Source organism: Anomalospiza imberbis, chromosome 12 (assembly GCF_031753505.1).
Source record: "Anomalospiza imberbis isolate Cuckoo-Finch-1a 21T00152 chromosome 12, ASM3175350v1, whole genome shotgun sequence".
NCBI classification, from domain to species: Eukaryota; Metazoa; Chordata; class Aves; order Passeriformes; family Viduidae; genus Anomalospiza; species Anomalospiza imberbis.
Genome location: NC_089692.1, coordinates 19,928,272 through 19,946,486, shown reverse-complemented (window position 1 = coordinate 19,946,486; position 18,215 = coordinate 19,928,272). Strand labels below are relative to the sequence as shown.

At 55.8% G+C, this 18,215-nt stretch overlaps 1 protein-coding gene across 2 annotated transcripts in view; it reads right to left on the bottom strand.

The window, feature by feature from the left end:
- Positions 1 to 13,695, bottom strand: part of ACSF3 (acyl-CoA synthetase family member 3) — a 53,362-nt gene extending 39,667 nt beyond the window's left edge. For both annotated transcript variants that reach the window (XM_068203206.1, XM_068203207.1), the window contains exons 1-3: positions 13,506 to 13,695; positions 10,435 to 11,156; positions 8,862 to 9,017 (exon numbers count right to left, since the gene is read on the bottom strand). In XM_068203206.1, coding sequence (XP_068059307.1) covers positions 8,862 to 9,017; positions 10,435 to 11,156; positions 13,506 to 13,680 — 1,053 coding nt within the window. In that variant the 5' untranslated portion in view covers positions 13,681 to 13,695. The remainder of the gene's footprint in view (positions 1 to 8,861; positions 9,018 to 10,434; positions 11,157 to 13,505) is intronic.
- Between the last annotated feature and the right edge of the window lie 4,520 nt (positions 13,696 to 18,215).

Genomic DNA, 18,215 nt, shown 5'->3' with positions numbered 1-18,215 from the left:
CTTCCCAAGGCAGGAGAGATGCAAAGCCATCAATAAATCAGAGCCCAGTCCCTGCCCCGCCGGTGACAAATGTATTCCCTAACAGCTCCTGACACCGCGGCGCTCCCCGCGCACGCTCAGCTGCACACGAGCAAGGCGAGGCAGGGATTGATTGAAGGTGAGCCAGGGATTCTCCTTCATGCTGTCACTCTGCCCCTTCCCTCGGTTCTGCTCGCTCGGGCTCCGTTTCATCCCTTTCTCCTTGGCTGCGCCGGCGCCGCCTCCCCCCGCATCTCGCACTCCGCTGCTCCAGAACAATCAGCTCCTAAGAAAACCCTCCCAGCACCGGGTGCTGGTTGTTAACAGAGCAGGACACGTCCACAGAGGCACCGTCCCACCCAACAGGAGGGAGCTCACGCTGCCTCCCGGCCCAGGGATGGCCCTCGGTGGGGAGAGATGAACGCACAAGGTGCAAAGCCACTGGACACCCCGGCAGGTGGGACACAAGCACTGCAAGATCCCCTGGGAAAGGAAAGCAGAAGTGGGATGTGACTTCCTGCACTGAGGGGTGACACATCCAGAGAGGGAACATTTCAGTCCCTGCAGAAACCCACCTACCAGCAAGATCCCTATCAGCCAGATTAGGTAAAACTGCATTTAGAGGGGTCTAACCTCCCCCATGTTTGAACTGCTGCCTTGAGAGGCTGGTCTGGAACAGAGAGTAGACAGAGCTAAATGAACAACACAGGTATTTATTGCAAGGCCTTAAAAGGACACACCTGGGGCAGCACAAGAGCCTGGCCAGGGCTACACCCAGGTTGAATCCAAGATGGATCCCAGTCACGAGTTTTTACACTTTCATAAGTTTTGGTTCATCTACATATTGGGTTCAATTGTCCAGTTACAGCTCCAGCTCATGAAGTCCCAGCCCCTGGCTTGCCCCCTTCCCTTTGCTATTGTTTGTGCTTTTTGGGTAAGGTTTCCTTGATTCTCCAGCTGGGAAGGGATTGTTTTGTCCAACTACCCTGTGAAGAGAACCTACTAACTCCTAATAAGACATTTCAGAGTTACATACCAGGCAGCAGAGAACCTGAAAAATATAAAAGCTAAAACCCAAGGCATCATTTCCCAGCCCCCTTTTCCTCAATATCTTTCCCATTCTAGGCAGCAGGGTGGAGAAGGATCTCTCCAAAGCCAGGGCTGGATGGATCTGCTCTCCTCAGTCTGAGAGCCATTGCTGTGGGCAGGGAAGGACACGTGATGGCAAGCAGGGACCAGGACTGTGCTGAGGGGATTGAATGGAAACAGATGCTCAGGGGTTGTTCAATCCTTGCTGTGTGATTTTGTTTTGCCTTCCCAAGTCCGGAGCAGCTGTGGGAGCGCAGGCAGACTTCCAGTCTGGCCATGCAGCAGAGTTTTTGTCACATGACTTTGGATCTGAAAAACCCCAAACCTATCTAAACAGAGCAAGTCTCCCTTGCACCCCAGAGTCCCCTGTCCCCATGTGTCAGCTCAACTCCTGCCTTGGATAAAATCCTCCCTCCTGCACTGCAGCCACAGGAGCAGCTTTTCCGTGTCAGTCCAGCTCACCCAGCAACAGCCCCTTCCTGAGGATAAGCAGCTGCCTTTGGATTTGTGCCACCAGCTGCTGGGGTGATCTGCTGACAGCCAAACCTCTCCACCTGCTCTGCTCCTGCTCAGCCAAATCTGGATCCTTCCCATGTGTTTTGGCAGGACTAAGCCGTGGTACAAAGCTGGCAGCTCCGAGCCCTCTGCAGAGCCCAAGCTGGCCGGAGGGCTTGGCACTGCCCAGCCAGCTGGAACAGCTATTCCTGGCTTCTAACTGTAACTCCAAGCTTTGAGAGAGGGATCTGGGAAAGCCTCGTTACCTGGGACTAATCAATCAATCCCCTGCAAGGCGCCAGCTTTGTCCTTGCAGCACCCGGCATCCCCCGACAGCGCCGGGCTTGGAGCAGAGCCGTCCATCCCCCCCGGGGTTATCCCGCTGTCACTGCCACCACGTTAATTCCCTGTGCACGGGGCACTGGCAAGCCAATGTTCTGTTTTGTTTTGCTCACCTGATGCCTCCAAGTGCTTTTAAAAAGCCATGGATTTGGGAAGCAAACATGACACCGTGTGCCAGGGCTGCTAGGCTCTGCAAAGAAGGGAAGCAGCAGCCTTCCCATGGAATATGCTCAGGAGATGGATCAAGATTCCTTTTAAGATAACCAAGGGCTAGAAACAAAAAGTTTCTCACTGCAAGAAAGCAAGAGTGGATACAGCTTCCCACCAGCAATAACGGCAGGGAATGCTTCAGGTCAGGGCTGCCTGTGCCAGCAGAGAAGTGGGAGACCTAATGTTCCCAAGAGCCTTCCTGTCAGCGTGACATTCCTGATTTTCCTCCCCTCCCACTGCTCAAAAGCATATCATGAGCAGGCCAGTGGGATTTTGCCATCATTAAAGGAAAAAAAAAAAAGGAGAAAATGACACCAGTGGGTACAAAACAAGCGCAGCAAGGCACAGCTGGGAGATTTTTCCCATGTATTTTTCCCAGCACGCAGATGGTGAGTGAGGATGGTCAATCCATACAGCAACCTTCCCACCCAGCCTCCAGACCTGCTAAGGTCACCTGAAGGAGGAGATGTGAGCACAGAGGAGAAAAGGCAACACCTTTTCCCTTTAGAGAGGGAGATGTGCCATGCCCCGAACCAGCCAGAAACACCAAATCCAATACCTGGGCATCTTCTCATGCAAAACGAGAAGAAATAGTGGCAAACCCAGTTATGTGGTAAACCATGTAAGATTTTGGCTGATAGAAGATTCTCAAAAGCAGTCAGAAGAACTACAAGCTGTAAAGGAAGCAAATATCAGCATGGATTTTTCCATCAGCCCACAAACGGATCACAGCCAGCCCGCGGTGCAGCCTCTATTGACAGACACAAGAGCTCCTCTCTTCTATAAAATTATTGTGCCATTTTCAGTTGTAATTGAATCTTCTCAAGCCTTTTCAAAAATAACAATGCCTCTAATGCAAGGTTAACTCAGCCCTTTACTTCCCTCTTGCTCAGGGAGATGGGTCTGTGTTTAGCACTGCCTGCTGCCATGTGGGAAGCACCATCGAGGAAAAGGGATGCCGGTGATTTTTGGAATGTCTGTGGGAGCAACAGGGCTGTGGCCAAAGCAGTTGCTTGTTTGGTGACATCCTGTGCCAAACACAAGGGTGGGAAGCTCCTGTAACTCAACAGCAGCAGTCAAGAGACTGCAGGACCACACTCACACATCTGACACCAAATAATCCCAAAAAAGCCGATGGGCACATGAGGTAGGAGAGCACCAAGGGGAGCTTTGCTTTCTCCCAAGGACTGAGCCTCCAACACTTCACAACCAATATGCAGAGAGAGAGAAACATTCTTCTCTTCAAAGAGAAATCAGGCCCTCGGTGGCTTCGTCTCATGTTTGTTATAACCCCAACTGTTTGCGCTCTGTGCGACTCTGGTTTTAATCATTTATTCATCAGCACAGTTTGATGGCCCCTCTGCATTCCAGGCTGAAGCTTTTAAACCCTTCCTATGCTGGAGGCATACTGAAAGGAGCAAGTGCTTTCCCTAGGACCTGGAAATATAAGTAAATATGACAGGCTCTGGTTCCATTTTTTATATTTCCCCACACACATCAAAAGCCATTTCTTGGGAACAGATGCTGAGGACAGACGGCAGATCTGGGGAGATGGGAAAGAAAACCTCTAACTTTTTAAAGCCAGGTCTGTGAGAAGTGATCAAACATAATCCATTCACTAGTGACCTGCTCCTCCCTCCACCGACTCCTCTTTGAGTCTCAAATAAAATTACTCCTCTGAAGCCTCCCAATAACAGATGAAAAGACTTTCAGCCTCTCTCCAGCTGAAGCTGGATGGGGGCCGTGATCCCCAGCATGCCTGGATACTGGAGCTCAGGCTCCTTTCTTGGATTTGCTTTTCTTTTAAAAATAAACCAAAAGAGCTGCCCAGAGTGATGTATGCAGAAGTGACAGATCCAGGGGAGAGGCTCCGTGCAGTGCACGCTTCTCCTTCCCGGAGGCAACAGCGACTGCCGAGCCCTGGATATCCCTGTGCAGCCCAGCCAAGGTAGACAGCCCCAGCACCCAGCCCAGCCTGGCTCACACAGAGAACAGCAGTGACAAGGACAAAGTTTGCTCCCAGATACAGCCCAGGCCTTCAGGAATTCAGGGCTGTGAGCACACGATGCAGCAGCACCCCAGAGCAACACCTCCCACTCATCCTGTGCCAGGCCTGCAGCTCCCTCCTACCAAGGGGAAAAGGTGCCACGGGGGACAGAACACCAGGGGAAGCTTGTCCCGAATCACACACCACCTTTGGGTACACAGCACTCCTATTTCCCTAGAAAGAAGGGTCCAAAGAAGATGATTTTGATGGCTTTGAGTGTGACATTGTAAAACAGGGCATGGTTTTTAGAGGGCTTGATCCTCAGAGCACCTTAAGTCAGACACGCAGCGAGGCTGGCACTGAAACAGCAGCTCCTGGAACCGCAGGGCAGGAAATCTGCATCTTGGCATATTTATCATGGAAAGGGTTGCAGGGCACAGCCAGGGCTGTCACTGCACAGGCAGCACATCACAGCTCAAACCTGCCCAGCAGAGCCGAGCGGGCAGCACGCGCCACAACTGGGTCACCCGGAGTGGAGATTTCCATCAGCTTCTCCCATCACTCAGCACAGCAAGTTTCTTCCTTCAGGTTTTTCAGTACTCTTATTTCCCACTCTGCACAAGAGGCTGGATGACCTCCCAGGATCTGCTCTCATGTTTATCAATGCAGAGAGCTGACAGGGAACCTTTTGCCATTAGAACATCTTCCCCTCAAGGCAAGATCAGGGGTGTCCAAGGCAAAGACCAGTTCTTCCTGTTGTTCAAGCCCAAAATGGATCCACTTTGTCCAAAAACCACAGCATAGGATCCTGTAAACCAGACACTGACCTCACCATTTGCTCCAAAATGGTCCAGTCCAAGGAGTGCCTGGTCTGGAATGGTTTGTGACTGTCACAGCAAGCACAGGGCACCCTGGGCTGGCCCGGGTCTGTCTCTCCAGACTCACTGACTTTTCCACAGAGCAACAGTCCCACCACAGGCTGTGCCTGAACTGATGCAGGGAGGGAGATGGAGGGAGGCAATCACTGGGAATGGATGCTCCAGAGGGTGCTTGGTGCAAGCCCTCCTGATGCCCAGAGCCTTCCAAAAGCACTTGGCCAGGAGGAGAAGGCTCACCCTGCACTCCTTCCTTAACAGAGACATTCACCTCTTCACCTCTGTCACCAAAGTGCACAAAATTTGCACAAACACAGCACCTTTAAAATCCCTACTCCTGGACAAGAAATTCCTACTCCAGCACCTGGGACAGGTCAGCCGCAGCTGAGAAATGCAAACAGGAACAGTGCAGCTGGAAGAGTAAACTCAGCTTGGGAGCAGGATATGGAGGGAGGATCACACAGGGATGCTGAGGCTACAGAGGAGCTCTGGCTCCAGAGGAGGTTTCTGCCCTCACACTTCTCACCCCTGAAAACCAATGAAACAGCAAACCAGTAACATCACAGCCAGCCGTGCCCCACACGGCTGCTGGCAGAGCACCCCCCGGGCTCACTGCTGTTCTCCTGCCTGCTCCATACCCACCTGTGCTGAAGAGTCTGCCCCCACAGCCCTCCCTGCCATTCCCAACCCCAGAAGCACAGACAGGAGCACTGGATGCTGCTCCCATGGGCTCCCTGTGAAGACACTGCACCCCAAGGAGCACGAGCACCAGAGGACTCAGTACCGCACGTACGAGTCGACTAATTCTGGAAACTCAGGGTCCATTTATAAACCCTTTATTAATAAATGATTAATAGATGCAGCCATATTTTTTAATAACTTGCAATAAAAAAATGCTACGAAAAGCTTAAGCAAGACAGTCTTAACAGATGGTGCCATAAAGTGAATTATAACATGTACAGTAGCTAGTGTAGCGTAATGGATGTCCTCATTTAATAAAAAGAATCTGATTTTATGCAGCAACTTTCACGCTTGAGGCACCTCAGCACACTTTAACGAGTTGTCGTGGCCTCGGCAGTAGCCACAGACATCAGATGCTGTTTTAGTGAGAGGAAGGATGTTGGTCAGGACACCAGGGCTACTCCACAGTCCTGATTTTTAACCTTTCCTTGGACAGCTCCCAAAAACAGACGTAAAGGTCTGAAAGCTGCCACCTCCTACCCCTGCACGGCAGGGAACGACAAGCAAGCTGTGGTCTGGGGCTGGGAATGTCTTCTCAGGGAAAAAAAAAAAAGAGCATTATTCCCACCACCAAAACCAGACTGCCATCTGTATCCACGACTATAAGGCACGCCGCAAATTATGTAATTTAATAAACACTGTAATAATAAAGTATTTATTTTGTATAATGAAGTGTTAGTGATTAGAAACCAAACACACATCGGGCGTGCTGCTGCGGTTTCTCTTGAACCTTTGCCAGTATCACTCAAGGCTAAATATGTCTGCAGCAGGTTGAGAGTAAGTTCCTCGCCTTGTTTTGATCAGCCTGTCAAGTGTTTTAGCTGCCAGTCGAGTTTCTTTATATCACACTATAATTGGCTGCTTTCTCAAGGTGCAGCCAAGGAAAAAAAGCACACGGCAAAACTCGGGCTCCTTTGGCAAAATCCTCCACTGCTGCTTTGCTGCAAGCTGATTGCAGTAGCAAAGGGCACTTTGTAAACAGCTGGTGAAAATAGAGTGGAACTGAAAGGCAGCTTGCAATAAACTCCAGGAGAAAGCCTTATTTACCCTCCCGTGCTCGCTTTGGAGTGTCGATCAAACCACTTGCAGCTCCCACGGGAGGCCCTCGGAAAAATAACGGGAATGAAAGGAAGCGGAGAAGCAAATGCGTCCTTCAGAGCCCCGCGCACCCCAGGGCCCCGCCCGGCGCCTGCCGCCCTCCGTGCCCAAGTTCAGCTCCAGGGTCAAGCGGCCACCCCCAGGGCTGTCCCCGCGTGTCCCTGGTGTCACATCTGGGGACAGCTTTGATCAGAGCAGGCAGGAGGGGGGCCCCGCTCCCCCATCCCGACCCCATCCCTCAACGTCAGCTCATTGATTTGCAGATGTCGGGAGAGAGCAGAGGAAAACGCGAGGGTGCGAGGGAGCATCAGTCACATCAGTCACCGGTGGCACACGATGTGGAGCACCGCGCCCTCCAGAGGCTCCGCTCCAGCCTCTCAGCGGCACCTCCAGCGCTGCTCCAGCTGCACCCCGAGCCTTTGGGGTCACCCTAACGTCGGGGAGGACAATTTGGCAGCAATCACTGGGGTGAAAGCACAGGCTGCACCAGCCAGGGACCGTCCTGCCTTCCGCCACAGCATCCTACCAATTTACTCTGGACGTGCAGAGCTGCCCTGCTGGGGTTCTGGGGCTGACCCCCAAAAAGGATCAGTGCTCAGGTGTCAGAGCCACCCTGACAGAAAAAGGAAGTGTGAATTTTCCGTGGCTGCTGCTCTGAGAAGCAGAAATGAGCCATGAAGAACCACCCGGCCCTGCGGCCGCTCTGGTCGGAGCTGGGCCCGTCCTCACCTGGCAGCAGCACAGCCAGAGACTTCCAGGTGTATTCCACACCCGTGCACTTTGTCCCTTCCATGGGACAAGCCTTCCCAGCATGGGGATAAACACAGACAGGGAGAGCAGCCTGGGCAGTTACCCAGCACGGGCTCCTTTGGCTTTCCCAGGGAACTCTGCAGTGACAACACTTCTGTTGCCTTTCTGCTCCGAGCAGCAGCAGCACCTGAAAACCCAACTGTCCCTTAACAGTGACACGGCAGACGCCAGCCAGGACACTGGGAGATGTGGATGGATGGTGCTGCATCCCAGGGGCTGGGAAATGTAGAACCTGTTCCACCTTTACTGCTGCCTGTCCCCTCCCCATCGTGTGCCACTGCTGCAGGGAACAAAGGAGAAGCAGAACACTGGCACTGGTGTTTCCTGGCTCAGATAGAAAACAGCATTATAACAGCATCATTCCAGTAAGGTTTCCCTCCTGCCACTTTTCCTAAAAGCTGCAAGAAGGTCTGGATCTGGAAACTGTCTCTCACATCACCGAGTCCAACCCGACAGCTCTGTTAACTCTTGTTTCTCCACAGAGGAAGAGCCATCTTTCCATGTAAGTGATGAAAACCAGGATTTCCCTTACCTGGGCTGCAAAAACCTCAAAAGGCTGTGTTCTGTCATGTAATGCAATACAAAACCCTAAGGATGTAGGACTGGAAGGGGAAAATTTGGCAGGGGCTGCCCAGGGAGGTGGTGGAGCCCCTGTTCCTGGAGATGTCCAAGGAATGACTGGACATGGCACTCAGTGCTCTGGGCTGGATGACAAAGTGAGGATTGGTCACAGGGTGGTCTGGGTGACCTTGGAGGTCTTTTCCAGCCTCAGTGTTTTGGGGATTTTGGGAAATGCAAGTCACTAAAGAATTCAGCAAGCAGCACACCACTAACACACAAGAGAAAAACCAGTATTTCCACCATTCCTGGCAGTAAAAAAAAAAAAAAAATCCACAACCTTAATTCTGGATGGAAACACTCTCAGTGGGCACACAGAAGGGTCCACCCACCCGCAGCCAGACCCCAGCCCACGACTGGGAGGGGCACTGCAGCATTCCCATTCCAACATCACACTCACACAAGCTGCACCCTCTGGAAGAGCACATTTACCCCGGGCTGAGCACCCAACCAATTCCCTTTGCTGTGAACCACACACAGCCAGTGGCTAAAGGGGCTGGAATTCCTTAGGAACTCATTCCCAGGGCTGCTCTGGGTGCAACGCCCGGCTCCTGCAGCTGGATTTCCCCCGGGCTCACCGTGTGCGCGCTGAATTCCGGGAACATGACGCACGTGGCTCCCACCCACAGCGGGCACAGCAGCTTGTTGATCACCCCGTGGACGTGGTGCAGAGGCAGCACGTGCAGGATCACATCCTCCTTCTTCCACTCCCACTTCTCAACCAGCCCCGTGGTCTGCAGAAGAAAACAAACAGCGCAGCCTTAGGGCAGGAGGAAAGATTTTCCCGAGGTATTCCTGAGGTATTCAAGCCCCAAATTCCCTGGCAGGAATGCCAGGCCTGCCTGGGCACAAAATCTTTCCTTTAGGATCAGCAGGAGAAAAATTCCCACCACAGCAGCAAGAACACAAAAGGAACGCCTTCAGCATCCTGTCAGGATGTGTCTTTAAATCAGCAAAGCTGATTTAAAACCTTTCCTTGTTACTGAGAAATATCAACAATGATTTTAAGTAGGACATACAAAAATATTAGTCTACTGCTGCACATGAAGATTTGGCAGAAATAGTAATCAAAAAGCTAATTTTCCCAGAATTCTGTTGCCATAGTTAGGACACTGATGACATCAGGCTTTTAGCACCTGTAAGGGATAATCAGTAGGAGCAGGAAATTGCTGATAAACAGAAAGTAGGTTTCATGTTAGTAAAAATTATGAGAGCATCAAGCTTCCAAAACACTCTGCTCTGAAGGGATAATTATCTGAAGGGATAATTATCAGGTTTCTGGGTCAACAATGCCCTTCAGAGCCCAGTGCTGGCAACTGCAAAGCTTATTTCCAGCCACCTAAAAATAAGAAAAGCATCTGAGCAGTGGAATTTGGTCGTGTCTCTCACAACCCTCTTCCACAGGGCAGCGAGCAGCTTTTAGATTTCCTGCAGGACAGCACAAAGGATGGGGACTGCTCAGGCCACCCCCCAAATATTCAGCATGTTTGTGAGGGAACAGATTCTTTGCCCAATATAGCCAAGCCCTGGCTCCATCCGTCAAGGCTTTCATTCCTGTCGGGACACTGCAGGATCCGAGCACCCAGAGCAGCAGCAGCTCTCGAGGCACCCCTGCATTCCCTGCCCTCCTTCCCTACTGGCAGCAGTCTGGCAGTTGCAGGCACTGATAACCAAGTGGTGAGGCAGGCAGCAGGCTTATTCAAACTTTTAATTCCTTTTGGCTCTGAGAGCTAATGGATTTTTTTGCCTTGGGGATACAGAGCTGAATAATGCACAGGCTTCACACAGCACTGTGCTGGGCTAAGATATTTTCCAATTAGGAGCAAAGATCCTCCCCTAGTCAGAGGGCAGGAAAGCAAACGGCAAAGAAATCAGGATTTTTACAACAGGTTTCATCCATTCCGCTTTCCAGGAAAGCAGGGAGGAGAATCCACCTGCCTCGGGATGCAGCTGCAGCACGAACAGGCCAAGGTTTAGAGCCTCGCACGCTGCTGTGCGCTCACCTTCCAAGCGTGGAGGACTCCAGAGCTGCAGCCCCACAGCTCTCTGCAGGAATTTGGCAGTGGAAAGGTGTTCGCAACCCCAAATCCCCTCCAGATTCCAAGACTTTGTACCTTGGCACGAGCCTGGCAGGGGGGCAGCAGCACTCACCACAGCCTGCACGTTCTCGTGGGTGCTGAGGACACCCTTGGGCCTCCCGGTGGTCCCGCTGGTGTAGATGATCATGGCTCCTCTGTCCTTCCACGAGGAACAGCTTGGCAGGGGCCCCTCCTCCGTGGCTGCAGGGCTTGTGGATCCACCACCACCAGACCTGGGAAGTGGCAGCACAGGGACTCCCAGTTTCTGGGCACTGGGGGTTATTTTCCCCAGGAATTCCTCGGCCGCGATGAGCAGGGCGCTCTGGGAATCCTGGATCACGTACTCCAGCTCGGGCACCGGGTGCTTCCTGTACAGGGGCACCGCTACGGCCCCGCTCATCCACGAAGCCCACTGGGCCACCACGTAGGAGGCATCATTGGGGCACAGAAACGAGATCCTCTCTTCCTTCAGGTCCCTGCTGGGGCACTGCAGGAGCCTGCAGATCTCCCGGGACAAGCGGAGGCTCCGGCTGAGCAGGTCCCTGTACGTGTGCTCCCCGTCCTGGTCAACGATGGCCACTTTGTCCCCAAAAGCCAGGGCCCTGGTGAACACCGGGGTGACGTCAGTGCTGCGGGTGGCCCAGGCTGTGTGCAGAGCCCTGTGGGGACAGCCAGCCCTCCTCCCGTGCCACGTGCAGCGGGACAGGTCCCGCAGGAGGCAGCGGAGGGGCTGGCACTGCCGGGGGAAGAGCAGGGGGAGCAGCATCCTGCCAGCACGGCCGGGCTGGAGCGACTCTGCAGAAAGCAATGATGGCAGCACATCAGCACGGGCAGGCATTACCCAGGGGGTTATTCCCACCCAGGCAAAGTGGCAGCCCTCGTTTGAATAAAATCCACTGTATTATTTATGTCCCTGCCTCAGAGTGCCACAGCCTGGGCAGCCTGAGCATCCCTGGGTCCTGCCACGATGGAACAGGAGGCAGAGACCCCTCGTGCACAGCCTCCAACCCCTAAAATCCCCAACAGCCTCCAACCCCCTAAAATTTACATGATGAAGCAGCTTTCACAGAATCCCATTATGGTCTGGGTCGGAAGGGACCTCAAAGCCCATCCAGTTCCACCCCCTGACACCCTCCAGTGTCCCGGGCTGCTGGCAGGCAGGGGGTGAGATGAGATGGGCTTTAAGGTCCTTTCCAAGCCAAGCCATTCCACGATTGTGTGAAGAATCCTAAACCCCTCTGCACAGCCTGGAGCACCCTCTCCATACAGCACGGAGAAGCAGAGAGGAGAGGACAGGGCTGTGGCAGGAGAGAGAGGGATTTGCTGCACAGAATCCAATCAGCACCAAAACATCCCCAGAGAGGTTCCATGACAAGAGGAAGCAGCCAAAGGATGACAAGCTCTCACTCTCCGAGAGCGGCCGTGACACTTCCCTGACGCCGGCAATAACAACCTGATTTTTCCTTTTTTTTTTTTTTTTTTTTTTTGATAAATGCCTATTAGTGGAGCAGCTCAGCTCCAAGAGCCTCCCAGCCCAGCTTCCCAGGGTGGGGAGGAGCTGGAACAAAGGGGACCCAGCCCAGCAGCTCCCCAGGGCAGAGCTGATCAGAGCTGATCAGGCTGCCCAAGTTTGTTTTCCGTGAGCCCTGCGGTCTCTCCCCTCCACCTTCGGAGCATTTCCCCACCCAGACACTGGCCCTGCTCAGATTTTCTTTTGCAAATCAACCTCAATTTCTGCTTCTGCAAAACAAGCTTGTGATTTAGGGTGGAAACATCTGGGGGAGCAGAGAGGCTGCAGCCCCAGAGCGGGGTGACCGTGGGAACTCCTGACACTTGCCACCAGCATGGAAAAAACCAAAGCAGCTCAAGGCAGAGCTCGTGTGACGGCTTTGCATTGCTCTGGAGAGACTGAAATGCAAAAACCCGACCTAATCCACACCCTAAACTGAACCCGTGGCCATGGCAAGGTGTTAATGCCCTGAGCATGATGAGGGGCATGAACTGAAGACGGCTTTGCCCAGGACCAGCGTGGCTGATGCTCTCAGTGCTCTCACTGTTCCTCCAGCTCCTTCCAAAAATCAAGTTACCCCGTTCCCAGCAGTCTGTGTTTCATGGAGCAATTCACAGCAGCCCCTCCAGGCAGGCCTGGGAACGCTGGGTTTTACAGAGCTGGGGTGCAGACACGTGGGGTACAGGGAGAGGTAAATCCTGGGGCTGTTTGCCACCCCCTGCCCTTGCTCAGGGATCACTGGTGCCACAAACACACCTGGAAACAAAGTCTGTACCTGGATCCCAGGGGAAGGGGAGGGCAGGGCAGAGATGTGGCTCTGCTGCCTTGGAAGGGAAGGTTCAGATCCCCTGGAAGGGAAAATCCAAGCCCTCCTCCTCCTCCTCCCAAGGCTGACGATCTCAAAGCAGCTGCAGGGCTCTCCCCAGCTCCCAGCACAACAAAACCAGTGCAGACTGGGAGCTGACCCACTGCACAGCCCTGGGCACTTTGTGCACCCCCCTCTGCACTTTCTGAGCATAAAGGGCATGGAATGCACTCCCTGGAGTAAAATGATCCCTGGAGTTACTCCGAGCTGTTCCAAAGTGAGTTATTACAGGAATAATCCTGGCTCCAGCTGTGGCTGTGGAACTGCCAGTGCGAGCCTGACCTGCAGGATTCCAGCCTTTCCTCATTTACAGGCACAGGAACACAAAGGGATTCCTGGCTGTTCTACAACAGAGATAAAAATACTGCATTCTTAGAAAATCATTAAAAATACTTTATTAGAAAATCATAAAGTAACCAAGGGACTTGGGAAAGGCATCAAATAATCAAATAAGGCATCAAAATCATAAAGTAACCAAGGGACTTGGAAAAGGCATCAAACAGGTGCTGACTGTTCTTCCCTTCTCACAAAACGAAAAACAGGGAAAGGTTTGGGTTGGAAGGGACTTTAAAGCCCATCCAGTCCCCGCTCCCACCGCCCCAGGGTGCCCCAAGCCCCGTCCAGCCTGGCCCGGGACCCTGCAGGGAGCCCGGGGCAGCCACAGCTGCTCCGGCCACCTGGGCCAGGGCCTGCCCGCCCGCACAGGGCTTTCTCCTCTCATTCCGGAGCGGATTCCCACCCTCCAGCTCCGTGCCCGCAGCCTACTCACGGCACATCGCGGAGCAGGAATCGGCAGAAACCGCGCCGGGCTTCCCGAGGTGCCGGGGCACAGACGCGCCCCCGCCCAGGCCCCGCAGCCAGCGGCCGCCGCAGGGAAGGACGGCCCGGGCCGAGCGCACCGGGCCGAGGGCAGCAGGCCCCGGCTCGCCCCGGCTTTGGGACATCCCGGGGCCGCCCCGGGGCCGCCCCAGCGCCGCCGCCTCCCGCGGCCCCGCGGGGCCTCACCTGCCGCAGGGGGACCGCTCCGGCCGCGAACAGCTCCGGCGGGAACGCGGCGCCGCGACACGAACGTTCCGCGCACGAATGTTCCGCCACCCCGCCCCTGATCTGTGGGGATTTGGCCCCAAAACGCCCGCGGGGGCCGGGGCTCCGCGGGGCTGACCGTGCCTGCAGCCCCCCCGAGGGTCACCAGTGTCCTCGGATGTCGTGGCGGGCGGGTGTGGCGTCGTGGGGCTCCAGCTCTGCCCCGCGGGTCCTGGAACCACGGGCCTCGTCTGTGGGGCTTTTTGGGGATTTGGGGATTTGGGGATTTGGGCAGGGTGCAGGGATGGCCTGGGCTCGTGGAACCTTCACACACGGGCATCCCAGAGATGCACAGAGATCCCAGAGATGCACAGACCCTGGGACACACAGACACCCAGGGACACACAGACACCCTGGGACACACAGGGGACACAGGGACACACAGCTATCCCAGGGACACACAGACCCTGGGACACACAGACACCCTGGGGACACACAGACACCCAGGGACACACAGACACACAGGGGACACACAGACACCCAGGGACACACAGACACCCTGGGACACACAGACACACAGGGACACACAGACACCCTGGGGACACACAGACACCCTGGGACACACAGACACACAGGGACACACAGCCACCCTGGGGACACACAGACACACAGGGACACAGAGGGGACACACAGACACCCAGGGACACACAGACACACAGGGACACACAGACACACAGGGACACACAGCCACCCTGGGACACACAGACACCCTGGGACACACAGACACCCAGGGACACACAGACACACAGGGACACACAGCCACCCTGGGGACACACAGACACCCAGGGACACAGAGGGGACACACAGACACCCAGGGACACACAAACACCCTGGGACACACAGACACACAGGGGACACACAGACACACAGGGACACACAGACACCTGGGGACACACAGACACACAGGGACACACAGCCACCCTGGGGACACACAGCCACCCTGGGGACACACAGCCACCCTGGGGACACACAGACACACAGGGGACACACAGACACCCTGAAGACACACAGACACCCTGGGACACACAGACACCTAGGGACACACAGACACACAGGGACACACAGACACCCAGGGACACACAGACACCCTGGGGACACACAGACACCCTGGGACACACAGACACCCTGGGACACACAGACACCCAGGGGACACACAGACACCCTGGGGACACACAGACACACAGGGACACACAGACACACAGGGGACACACAGACACACAGGGACACACAGACACCCTGGGACACACAGACACACAGGGGACACACAGACACCCTGGGGACACACAGACACACAGGGACACACAGACACACAGGGGACACACAGACACACAGGGACACACAGACACCCTGGGACACACAGACACACAGGGACACACAGACACCCAGGGACACACAGACACCCGGGGACACACAGACACCCTGGGACACACAGACACCCTGGGACACACAGACACCCGGGGACACACAGACACACAGGGACACACAGACACCCGGGGACACACAGACACCCTGGGACACACAGACACCCAGGGACACACAGACACCCGGGGACACACAGACACCCTGGGACACACAGACACACAGGGGACACACAGACACCCTGGGGACACACAGACACCCAGGGACACACAGACACACAGGGGACACACAGACACCCTGGGACACACAGACACCCAGGGACACACAGACACCCAGGGACACACAGGGGACACACAGGGGACACACAGACACCCTGGGACACACAGACACCCAGGGACACACAGACACCCAGGGACACACAAACACCCAGGGACACACAGACACACAGGGGACACACAGACACCCAGGGACACACAGACACCCGGGGACACACAGACACCCAGGGACACACAGACACACAGGGGACACACAGACACCCAGGGACACACAGACACACAGGGACACACAGACACCCAGGGACACACAGACACACAGGGACACACAGACACCCTGGGACACACAGACACACAGGGGACACACAGACACACAGGGACACACAGACACCCTGGGACACACAGACACACAGGGGCACACAGACACACAGGGACACACAGACACACAGGGACACACAGACACCCTGGGACACACAGACACACAGGGGACACACAGACACCCTGGGACACACAGACACCCAGGGACACACAGACACCCAGGGACACACAGACACACAGGGACACACAGACACCCAGGGACACACAGCCACCCTGGGGACACACAGACACCCAGGGACACACAGACACCCGGGGACACAGAGCCGTGCGGGGACGCCCAGAGCTCCCGTGGTGGCACATGGCCCCTGGGCCATGGCACGTGCCCCGCCGGAGCCGTGCCGTTCTGCTGTGCACGGGGGCCGTGGAGCGGCACGGCCGCGGTGACCCCCGCCCACCTGCCCAGGTGCGTTTCCACCGGGCTGGGAGCGGAAACGGGGCTGGGATCCCAGCGCTGGGGGAGAGCACCCAACGCTCCTGCACGGCTCCTGCTCGTGGCACGGCTCTCCATGGCACGGCTCTCCATGGCACGGCTCTCCATGGCACGGCTCTCCATGGCACGGCTCTCCATGGCACGGCTCTCCATGGCATGGCTCTCCATGGCACGGCTCCTGCTCGTGGCACGGCTCTCCATGGCACAGCTCTCCATGGCACGGCTCTCCATGGCATGGCTCTCCATGGCACAGCTCTCCATGGCACGGCTCTCCATGGCACGGCTCTCCATGGCACGGCTCCTGCTCATGGCACGGCTCTCCATGGCACGGCTCCTGCTCATGGCACGGCTCTCCATGGCACGGCTCTCCATGGCACGGCTCTCCATGGCACAGCTCTCCATGGCACGGCTCCTGCTCGTGGCACATCTCTCCATGGCACGGCTCTCCATGGCACGGCTCTCCATGGCACGGCTCCTGCTCATGGCACAGCTCCTGCTCATGGCGCAGCTCCTGCTCGTGGCACATCTCTCCATGGCACATCTCCCCACGTCACATCTCCCCACGTCACATCTCCCCATGGCACAGCTCTCCATGGCACGGCTCCTGCTCGTGGCACGGCTCTCCATGGTACGCATAGCACAGCTCTCCATGGCACGGCTCCCTGCTCATGGCACAGCTCTCCATGGCACAGCTCTCCATGGCACGTCTCCTTGCTCATGGCACATCTCTCCATGGCACAGCTCCTGCTCGTGGCACATCTCTCCATGGCACAGCTCCTGCTCGTGGCACATCTCTCCATGGCACATCTCTCCATGGCACATCTCTCCATGGCACAGCTCCTGCTCATGGCACATCTCCCCATGGCACAGCTCCCCATGGCACATCTCTCCATGGCACAGCTCCTGCTCATGGCACATCTCCCCATGGCACAGCTCCCCATGGCACATCTCTCCATGGCACAGCTCCTGCTCATGGCACATCTCTCCATGGCACAGCTCCTGCTCATGGCACATCTCTCCATGGCACAGCTCCTGCTCGTGGCACAGCTCTCCATGGCACAGCTCCCCATGGCACATCTCTCCATGGCACATCTCTCCATGGCACATCTCTCCATGGCACAGCTCCTGCTCATGGCACATCTCTCCATGGCACAGCTCTCCATGGCATAGCTCCTGCTCGTGGCACAGCTCTCCATGGCACAGCTCCCTGCTCATGGCACAGCTCTCCACGTCACATCTCCCCACGTCACATCTCCCCACGTCACATCTCCCCACGTCACATCTCCCCGTGGCACAGCTCCCCGTGGCACAGCTCCGTGGCACAGTTCCCCTTGGCACAACCCTTGCACAGTTCCCACACACGGCTCCCCAGTGGAGCCCTGCCCAGCTCCCTCCCTGTTTCTCAGGGCTCCCTCTCCACCTCTTGGCTCCCTCCTCACTCCATGGCTCCCCATTGACATCTCCGTCCCCGTTTCATATCCGCCCTTTCCCGTCCTCCCCGCTGCACCGCTGCCATCCCTCCCTCCCTCTTCCTCACCAGCACACGGCTCCTCATCACACGCCTCCCTCCCCAGGGCACAGCTCCCTTCCCCGCCATCCCCATCTCTCCCGTCCCCATGGCACAGATCCCTCTGTGTCCTTTAGCTGTGGCACAGCTCTGGCCCCATTCCCTCCGCACTGCACACTTCTCCATCCCACTCCTCCTTCCCAGTTCCTCCCATCCCACACCTCCTTCCCAGTTCCTCCCATCCCACACCTCCTTCCCATTTCCTCCCATCCCACACCTCCTTCCCCAGTTCCTCCCATCCCACACCTCCTTCCCCATTTCCTCCCATCCCACACCTCCTTCCCCATTTCCTCCCATCCCACACCTCCTTCCCGGTTCCTCCCATCCCACACCTCCTTCCCGGTTCCTCCCATCCCACACCTCCTTCCCAGTTCCTCCCATCCCACACCT